Source organism: Aptenodytes forsteri, unplaced genomic scaffold (genome assembly GCF_000699145.1).
Source record: "Aptenodytes forsteri isolate BGI_AS27 unplaced genomic scaffold, ASM69914v1 Scaffold404, whole genome shotgun sequence".
Taxonomy (NCBI): Eukaryota; Metazoa; Chordata; class Aves; order Sphenisciformes; family Spheniscidae; genus Aptenodytes; species Aptenodytes forsteri.
In genome coordinates this window covers 5,323,234-5,333,594 of record NW_008795629.1, presented here as the reverse complement: position 1 = coordinate 5,333,594, position 10,361 = coordinate 5,323,234, and the positions used below count along the sequence as shown (strand labels likewise).

At 42.0% G+C, this 10,361-nt stretch overlaps 1 protein-coding gene across 2 annotated transcripts in view; it reads left to right on the top strand.

The window, feature by feature from the left end:
- Positions 1 to 5,809, top strand: part of RNPEPL1 (arginyl aminopeptidase like 1) — a 14,003-nt gene extending 8,194 nt beyond the window's left edge. The window contains exons 7-10 of one of the 2 annotated variants that reach the window (XR_657737.2): positions 143 to 251; positions 1,702 to 1,929; positions 2,235 to 2,489; positions 3,057 to 3,133. Coding sequence is in view for 1 of the 2 variants with exons in the window: in XM_009282400.2 (XP_009280675.1) it covers positions 143 to 251; positions 1,702 to 1,929; positions 2,235 to 2,377; positions 3,057 to 3,329 (753 nt within the window). In the remaining variant the exon portion in view is untranslated. Of the gene's footprint in view, positions 1 to 142; positions 252 to 1,701; positions 1,930 to 2,234; positions 2,490 to 3,056 lie in introns of both variants that reach the window. The other variant, XM_009282400.2, reaches the window with a different exon arrangement.
- Positions 5,810 to 10,361: the final 4,552 nt, after the last annotated feature.

The following is a 10,361-nucleotide window of genomic DNA, read 5'->3' as shown; positions in this document are numbered from 1 at the left end:
GGAGAATATTTTTCTTTTTTTTAACATTCTAAATACTTGTTCTCACTCTTCCATGTTTATTTTTTTTATTGCATGCAGTGGTTCTACATTGCAAGGAAGCTGTCTTTCTCCTAACCATAATTTATCCTTTTTACTGTTTCAGGCCTACATTGAGAAGTACAAATTTACCAGCGTTGTGGCTCAAGATCTTCTGGATTCCTTCCTGAATTTTTTTCCAGAGCTGAAAGAGCAATGTGTTGAGAGCAAAGCAGGTAGGAAATTTACTTAGTTAACTGTAAACACTGTAGAAAAACTGCATGATAAATTTTGTGCTTGGCTTGGAGGATGCATAAGAAAATGCTAAGGCAAACAAAACCCTTTGGCAACAGCCAGATGTTCGTGATAGAAATGTTTGTGGTGATTTATTGTTACTGCCTCTACGTTGGGGAATGAGAACATCTTAAATTGCTGACAATTTTGGCATTAATCAGCTGAGTGGCCCTCAGTTAACTTTCTCATTAACTCATCTTTTGCACTGCAGACAGAATGATCAGTGTATGTGAGATTTACACATGCTCGAATGCAAGGAAAAGATGAACATACTTTGAAATTTCATCTATTTTAATTACAGAAAACATGCTTTGAGAACTGTAACTTTTCCCAAGGTCCTATCCATGCATATAAAGTCTCTTCCATGATGTTTCACCCTCCCTTATATCCCCTATTGGTGGATTTATGAAAGGTCTGTAATCTACGAGGTGCTTATTAGCCCACGTGCTTAAAGAAATGAGACTAATGTTATCCTGCTGTGTGTCCTTCCTTGCAAGTAATTATTGAACACATTGGTCAGTTTAAACCAGACCAGCAGGGGACTACAGCTCTTAAGGATACTAGGTTCCCACAGGCTTTGTGGAAACTGCCTGTGGAGAGATGTAGATGAGTGATCCTACTGTGGGAAAAGCTGCAGCATGACCTCAGCAGTTCTATGTTTTATTTGGCCCACTGGTTGGCTGAGTTAACCACAGCACGGGCTGACTTTTGCCTGGCTAATATTCAGGGGATGCAGGAGAGAGGAGTTTTAGGATAGATGGTGTGGAACGGGAAGTATTGCGAAGGGTTAGGGAAGTGCTGAGGTGGTAAAGGGTCAAGGGGAGGAGCTCTGTTGGTAACCAGGCTCTGCTAGCTCTGCCACTTGTGGAGAAACTTTTTTTTTGTTTGAGTTATTGGTTGTATAAATTAATTTAAAATTGCTCGGTTTGGCCGGTGGGTAGGAGGAGTTTAGTCAGCCCTCTCACCTTTTTTTTTTTTTTTTTTTTTTTATGAAGCGGGTTTTCCCCTTATTCTTTGGTCTTCCTCAAAGTTATGAGAAAGAGCAATGCATGCACAAAAAAATCTTGTATTAGAACATAGTTTGATCATAGATACTTGTTAGTCTGGCTGTCTTAAGAGCGTGGTGTGTTTCTTGTACTTACTCACTGTAACGTTGAGCTCTAGAAAACTCATGGTTAAATTTGGCAGAGGTGTTGCTGGCACTCTTCCAGATGTAGTGTAGGCTAGCCTGATGAGACTGCGAAGACTGTTACGTCGCTGTAACTTACAGGTTGGTCTGATTTGCTATTGTTAGAACCTCTCTTAACTGTGCTAGAAGCAGTGCTGAACCTTGAGACAGCCCAGCCACCTGCAGAGACTCCTGCTCGACATTTTTGGTGCTCCTCATTCCAGGACTGGAGTTTGAACGTTGGCTCAATGCTACAGGACCTCCGTTAGCTGAGCCAGACTTATCTCAGGGATCCAGTCTGACCAGACCAGTGGAGACGCTCTTCAAACTCTGGACCACAGAGCCTCTGGACTCTCTTGCTGCTGCCAGCAGTGCTGACCTCACTAAATGGAGAACGTTCCAAACCGTGCTTTTCTTGGACAGATTGTTGGATGGGTCACCACTGCCACATGGTGAGTACTCTATCAGGATAGCAGAAAAGTATTCCTGGAAGAATGAATTGAATTCTAAAGATCCCCATGCCATACTGACCTTATCATTCACGTAAAGTCAGGTTGGATGGGGCTTTGAGCAGCCTGATCTAGTGAAAGATGTCCCTGCCCATGGCAGGGGGGTTGAACTAGATGATCTTCAGAAGTCTTTTCCAACCCAAACCATTCTATGATTCTGTGATTTTATGATTCGTTATTCTCTGATGACCCTCAAACTTGACAAAATATAGGTCATAGTTCTTTCTCTGTGTATGTGCTCTCTTCAGAGGTGATAAAAAAGCTTTCGGAATGTTACTCCTCTCAGCTGGACTCCATGAATGCAGAAATCCGTATCCGCTGGTTGCAGATTGTAGTCCGAAATGATTATTATCCAGACCTTTACAAAGTCCGTCGCTTCTTGGAAAACCAGGTACTAACTGCTGGATTAAAATCACTGCACCTCTCAGTGCATGAGACATGTGCATGAGACATGCGACGTGAAAGACCTTGGAACTTCTGCTTCCTGGCCAAGTGTAGACCAGGTGTGTTGCGAAGGGGCCGAGCATGGCTCACCTGCTAGCGGGTGGGGAGGAGTGGGCAGATGTAATTTGAAATGCCTGCAGATAATCTCTGCTTTTCTAGTCTAACTCAGTACCCTTGTCCCAGCTCTGCCCGGTGCATTTTTTGTGTTGCTTTGTAGCAGCGCTGGCTTTTCCAGACCAGAAATTTTCACACTACTAAATCACGTGATTGTTTGAATATTTACACTTCAGGCAAGGCTAGGGCTCATCAAATTCCTTTCAGTAGTTTTTGTTGTGCAGGAGCAAAAGGTTAATGCATGTGTTCACTGTGGCCTCTTCTCCTCGGCCTTTTAAAAATAGTTCTGTTATTTGTGGAAATAGCTCAGTCTTACAAAGCAAATGTTTTTTTATTACCATTCATAAAAATCTTTGCATTAAACTCATTTAGAATAGACTCGGCTGTCTTTTGAAGAAATGTGTGCTTGTCTCCAATCTGAAGTCATTCAGGGCTGTTGGAGTGTAGCTGTAGAAGAGCTGAATCTCTTGACTTTTATTGAAGTGGTATTATCCAGTTTTCCTTTTTTGCAGATGTCTCGGATGTACACAATTCCACTTTATGAGGACCTTTGCACTGGCACCCTCAAGTCTTTTGCCTTAGAAATTTTTTACCAGACCCAAAACCAGCTGCACCCCAATTTGCGGAAAACCATCCAACAGATCTTATCACAGGGCTTGAATCCACTTCCTGCCATAGACACTACAGCAGTCACTACAGAAACACCAGCAATGGTGCTTGAGGACAAAGTCTCAGAGGCCACAAATGGTGCCATTTCACTCAGGGATGTTAATGTGTCTGCTTAGATCACCAGCTCATGCCAGCCATGAAGGTTGAAAATGGGGACAGGAACAGAGGAAAGATACCAAGTGTCGCCTCCTTTCCCTCAGCCCTGCAGCTGCAGTGTGTTGTTGTAACTGGATTTCTCTCCCAAAACACAAAGCAAATGTGCCTTCAAGTATCCAGCGTGTGACACTGCCAGGTTTCAGAGATCTCCTTCAGCTGTGGGATGGATATTTTGATTCGGTTTATACTGGGCAGGGACTCCTGGGCAGTTGCTTCTCCATGGAAAGTGGTGGATAGTTCCCTTTCCTGAGGCTCTTCTGGATGGTTTCTCCAAGTTTGTTGGTTGGTGGTTTGGGGTTTTTTTCTTTTTTTCTTTTTTTGTCTGAGGCCACTGAGGCATGTCCTACTTGCTCTGTGTATGTTGCTGGGGAGTGTATATGTGTCAAGCTGCCATTATCCTGATACTTGGGCTGAAGTTCTGCAAAGGAGAGACTCAGGAATTGTCAGTGGCAGCAAACATGTTTTCATGTTATGCTCCTTACTGTGACAGAGGTATTGTGAATTGGGAGGTAGGGGACTAATGCTTAAATAATTAAGAAACTAATTTTAAATAGCTCCTGTTCTGCCCTGCCCCCAGGTGGCTAAATATTAATAATAATAATGCTTTTTTTATATATATATATAAGTATATATATAAAAGAGCAGGGAAACCTTATGATGGATTTGAAATCCTTCTGTAGTTAACCCTACCCTCTCAGTTTTCCCTTTGCACTCAATGGGACAAGCAATAAAGAAATGTGTAGGCTCGAATTTTCAAAAAAGTTAAATTTAGGTGCCCAAATGCCATCAATTCTGGTACTAGCTGGATGCCTAAATCTTTTTAACTGTTTTGACAAGTCTAGCTGCAACCTTTGTTAGTGTGTTAGGATGTGTAGCACGTGCGTTTGTCAGATGCACTGTGTCTCTTCTATTCTGTCCTTTTGGAAGAATTAACAGGACCTTTAATTTAATTTTTTTTAAAAGATCCCCAGCATATGTTTGGCCTGTAAGTCAACCATGGAGATATCCATGCTAAAATTTTACTGCCTTGAATAACGTTTGCCTGAATAACAGTTGCCCTGTCATATGATAGTCTGAGGGAAGCACCCTCTTTCTTGATGTGAAACTTTTAAACCCCGCTTTACCCATGTCTGTTTTCTGACTTGTGGTGGTGGTGGTAAGATGCCATTTCATTTACACAGCATGCTATTTCTCTTGATCACTGGCCAGGCATGCAAGATGGGGAGACGCCCTCTTCCGTCTGCGCCGCTTGGTCTCGGGAAGCTGAGGGCAAAGCATCGTTGGGTATTACAGAGTACAGGTGATGGTTCTTAGACTCTGTGCCGCATTCTTTTTAATGTGTGGGTACCTGTGTGCCTCTTGGTGAGCTCCCAGGAAGCATCTCTGAGCTGATGTATCACCAGGATGGAGGACTAGTTTGAGTAAAAGGTGAAACATTTGGAAGGGGTTCAGCTAAAGGAGATGTGAGAGAGAATCTGCTATATACTTCGGGGCAAATTTTAGCCCTGCTATGGGGATCTACATAGCACAGGAAGAGGGGAAATTCGGGAGGTTTTTTTTTTCACCAAAAGAATCTGTTTACACCCATGTGTGGATGGGGACTTAGGTGCTGTTACTGGATCTGCATTTTCTGGCTTTAAATTAATTTGGACTTCACTGTAGCCTTAGCCTGGGCTGAACTGGGATAAAGCAATAATAAACTCAGGCCTTCCTAGTGCTTCATTAGTTTTCAAAATGGGCCATCGGCATTGTTGGGCTTCAGAACTCCAAGCTCTGCTCTTTGCTCCTTGAATGGGATTATCTTTTTCGTTCTGTTTTGTTTTCCCAGAAAGGAAGGAGAATGACGTTTTCTGCACAAATCTCTTTCCTTTTTATTTGTTGTTCTATTGAAAGAGATTTGTGCAAGTTGACTTTCCACTTCCTGACTTGCCGCTGTTGGTGCTGCATCTTCTGGACCCCACTGCCAGCAGCGGCAGCCTGGCCAAGACCAGTAACCACTAGCATCTTTTGGAATCCCAGGCCTCTGTTTTAACACGTTTTATTTTTGTGGGAGAATGTATGTGACCCTGGTGGGAAATTTTAATTTACATGGATGCCTTAATGATTGTCAAATTAAACTAAGCTTTGTGACAAGTGTAGCCTTTTGGGCTGTTTTTCAGCGTTCCTGCTATAGATGTGTGGAAGAGCTAACTTGGTACATTGTCTTTGTTTTGTCCTTTTCTGGAGTGGAGCATAGAGGGAGTTTGGAAGCTATTGAAAAGGTGCACAGCAAGAAGTTGGAGAGGTGGCAAAAGCAAATAATCAAAAGTAAATATTACCTATTGTTACTACAACTGACTGAAATACATCAGATCAGCTGTGTATTTGCATATACATGCATCAGAGCAGGGAAATGCTGGCTGAACCTAACAGACTGTTTCCTGATTAAAGAACACGAGATTTAAGTTAGTGTTTCTGCTCTCATCCCTGTGAGATCCCATCAGATGGCTATTTTCATAAGACTTGTTCTCTGAAACACAGCAACAAAGCAAGATTTTTTGAAAGTATTCCATGCATTCTTCTTCAAACTTTCGCTCCTCCTGTGAGCAAGAAGTGCATTTTTATTTTGAAGAGACAAAAAATTGGCAGCAAGTTTGTGGAGATAAGCCTTCCTTTTGTTGACACAAATTAAATTAATGCTTCAGGCTACTTTCTATCTTGATTTGTAGTAGACTTCACGTTGACAGGCAAATTAGACTGAGATTAAATAGAAACTATTTATTTGCCTTATCTTTGGTACATTCATTACTGATCTGTTAAAGTAAGATTAGTACAGCAAATCAGTTTTATTTAAGCAGATGATAAGAGATAGGGTTATCTTCCTTATTTTGAAAATGAAAGCTACTACTTTATTTCATTGCAGCCTTGAGCAGGGTGACATGGGATCCAGAAACATCACTTGTGGAAAAGCTCTGAAGAGCCAAACCCTTTCATAAAATGCAATATTACTACCATAATTTTTTAGCATTTCATAGCCATGTTGGTTAATGCGTTAAGTGTAATTCTTGTTAGCTACACGCATTACTCTGTTAAGCTTGTATCAGTAATTTTGCTGTCATGATACATTGCAACATCCTAACCATGCACTCCATTAATCAAGAACAATTCTAGCAAGCATCCCAAACATTCTGATTTAACCAAAATTTTCTCATGTTCTTGCACTGCAGTGACCTTGGCCGTTGCCTTTTTTGGATAACGCAGGACCTTCTGTACATCTATACTAAGCACATGTACTGCATAATTCCCTTTGGTCAAGTACACTTCTTCAGTCTGTTTTCCCTGTTTGTGTTTGTCCAAAGATAAAACAACGTAATACAGTCAACACTTAAATCCCATGACACTTGTTTTCACACTTTTTACTATAGATTGATAAAAGCTTAAAGTCGCTATGACCACAATATCAGCCTCTGCCTATAAAACAAACCACAGTAGAAATCACAGTGTGAGATTTATCAAGCCACTGTCCTCTGAGACACAGAATTATTTTTCTGTTGGGAGGACCCAATTCAAGTGACACTGAATTGGTTGAAGCCCCAGGTAAGTTGTTCTCACTTTTGATTGCACACACTTCTAAAACTGCATACCTAATTTCTAGTTTGGATTTGTCTAGTTTCAGCTTCCAGCTCTTGAGGCTACTGGTTTGTTTGCGAAACATAAACTGCTTACCGTTAACTAACCTCTTTCCCATGTAAGTACCTCTTAATTCTTAGAGGAAAACAGATTGAGTCGTTTGGTCTCTTGCTGCAAGGTATGTTTTCCGTACTTCATGTATTGCTTTAGCTCTGGGGTGGAGCGTGATGTTTCAACACCCTTTTAAAGTGCAAATTGCCAGAACTGCACACTATTTCTCAAAAATTACCTCAAATGCTGCTGTGTATTCTGCACCAACTTAAGAAGATTTTTTTATTAATATTGTGGATTTATCCTGTTCTTTCATTAATTATAATAGTAATTTGGGCACCAGTTAGAACATGTCTTACATGGACATGGCAACCTTTTCTTTTATAGATAAAGGAGTGTAGAGAAAAGCTGTTCCATACTCTGGAGGTGACTTTTCCTTTTCACTCTATACAGAGGGAGACTAGCAGGTTGCATTAAATGATTGAGCCTGTGTGAACACCTCCCCTCACTCCTTCTCTATGTGCATGCACCTTCTGCGCTGGAAAACTCAAGTCTTATACCTCTGATTTCTTGTCCAGAGAATTAGGATTATATTGAACAGAGTGTGCTCTGTGCCTCACAAGGAAGATGTTCTAATATACTAGAGATAAGTCTCTCTTTAAAATTTAAGAAATGGCATTAATGTATTTTGCACAGCATTTGATCCTTTTCCAAAAGCATACTTACTGAGAGGCAGGGTCTTAAGGAAGAGTGGGAGGTGATAGGAAAGGATGGGAGATGGGGTATTCTTCATGCTCTTATGATTTGGTGGAAAGTGTCACCCGAGTTAAGTCATAATAACTGGTTGACGTTCTGTCTATGACCTAGGGAAGCATCAGCTTTGTGCATTGTTTTAATTTTGGCATCTTGTACAATGTTGTTCTTGTGTGCTGTGGTAGCCAGCATGGAAGTTTGGAGCTGTGCTCTACCTCTGGGAGTGCCTGAGGTAATGAGGGAGATCTTTATCTAGCAATGGGAGTCTTCCTCAGGCCAAGCCACTCGGTCTTTCTGGAAGAAGACTGAGTCTGTCTTCCCAGTAGCTGAAGAGAGCACTGCGATATCAGGCTGCTTCTGGCTGGCTGATGAAAACCATCAGAGACTTCTTCCACACCATGCTTTTCTGAGCATAAACCCCAGATACTTCTTCAAAAATCTCCCTTAAGCAAAATGACATTCTGTGCTACTCCTCTGACACAGCTCCAACCTCTGTCAGCCTAGTGGTATTGCAGGGACTAAGCTTGTGCCTTCCTAAGCCTGGTATCGGGATCCAAAGAATTGGAAGAGCTCCCCTGTGCAATCTGAACAGCTTCTGTGTGTTAAGAGTTTGCAGAAACAAACACACACGTTGGGCCCAACCACCATTGCTCAGATCACTTTTACCTGTCTCCCTGTCCTTGAACCATCTGGGGATGGAGACAAAAGCAAACATGAGGTTGATGAAACCCAAAAACTGGAAAACAATCATGAAAATACCAAATACTACTCTGTCAAAAGGTAGTCTTCATTCACATGGAAATGAGCTGGCTATTTAACTGGTTGCAAATCCCTTTTAACTGTTTAAATTTCCATAGCAACTGGACTCAGCCTCTCGGTGTCTGCTTTCCTCTTTTACAAGGATGTTAATACAAAGCACCTATGTAAAGTGCACTGAAAAACTGACAAAAAGGCAAGTGTCATTTTGTCTTAAAATACTCTCTTCAAGACTTACTGTCTAAATAGACATGTGTTTCTGTCTTCAGGAATAGTTTAATCCAGCAGGATTGCCAAGAGGCAACAGAGAAAATTCTCTGCTGCTTTTGTTCCAAAGAGTTTGGGGTTAATATTAAAAAACATGGCCAGCTGCATAATGGATAAATTTGCCCATTTCCAACTTTGCAGTGGGGCAAGGAAAGCGTGTCAGATATCTTAGAGACCGAGATAATGTCCATCTCTTTCCTTCTTCTGATAGCATCATAAATAAATACTGTTACATGTTTAACTAGTTCACTGTTCCAGGTGGGATCTACTATGTTTACAGTTAGAGCTCAACATTCATACTGCTTTCTAGAATCTGCCCTTCAATGGAGTTTTTGCAGTTGTGATCTGTGATCACTGTTTCCTAAAGAAAGCAGCAAGGGTGAAATCACACGGATGAGAGCCTCGCTGTTCCTGAGACAGAGGTCTTTTTTTTTTTTTTTTTTTTTTTCCCTTTCCCTCCTCCAACAGACCTCTCCTGTGTCAGCTCACTTGCAGCCCATGCAGCTGCAGCTCTCTTGCATGAGCCGTGGACAAGAGGGGTCCTTATTCTTACTGACGGCAATGTTTCCTTTGCTCCCAAAAGGGTCAAAACTGGAACGTGAAAAGTCTTGTGTGTTGATTAAATTTGCTGTATGCAGTGGAAAAGCCTTGTGTCTGTACAACGGGCATAAGCAAGGCACAGAGAACCTGTTTCTGGATCAGTCAGTGGTTGGACAGCTACTGCAGTTACCTGTGAGTATTTCCATTCTGCTAAGGCGAAGGTTTCAGAGGAGGATTTCTGCATTTATTTCTGATAGAAACGAATCGGACCAGTGTTTTCTGTGGATCTCTCTCGTTAAGACAACCTCTCTACCCAAGGACCAGGTGATACAACCCTTAGACTCAAACCCATCATTATAGGTGAGTGTGAAAAACAGCTTTTTTGGTAAACATCATGTCCTCTCATGCTGGCTCAGCAGCCTGCTTACTTGACCACGCTTGAACTTCTTGAGAAACGCTAATGTAAAAGGCCCAAATACAAAAAAGAAAGCAGCCTGCTTCAGTATGCCTTGACCCGGCCCCCAAACCTCAGAACTAGCAGTGGTTTACTGAAGGATGGCCTGCAAGGGGCCTTGCGTTTCTGCATTTCTTTCCTTTGTCATTGTCGTTCTTTGTTTATAGGAAGTCAGTACTTTTGAATGTATTTTTTCTGTTTCACTAGGCAGTAGTAGCTATTGAAGTACGAGAGTTCCTTTGTCAGTTATTTCCTTTGTCAGTTCAGCCCTTGGACTAGTATTTAGTGATAAACTATCTGAAAATGTGATCTTTGCCGTTATCTCGGGAAACCACTTTGTGAGGGTCAGCAATTCCTCTGACAGTTTCTCCGTCATAACCTTCATGAAAATGCAGTTTGGTTTCGTTTTCCTCAGCCTCCAAGAGCCGCTCAGGCGGCCGTTAACCTTTCCTCCTCCAGCTCTGCCGAGGAGAACTTCCAGTTTCTTCCAGGTATTCCTGAGTACGGAATATCGCCCGGGCTCGTGAACCCCGGGGTGCCCCGGGACTCGCGGCCCCCGCCG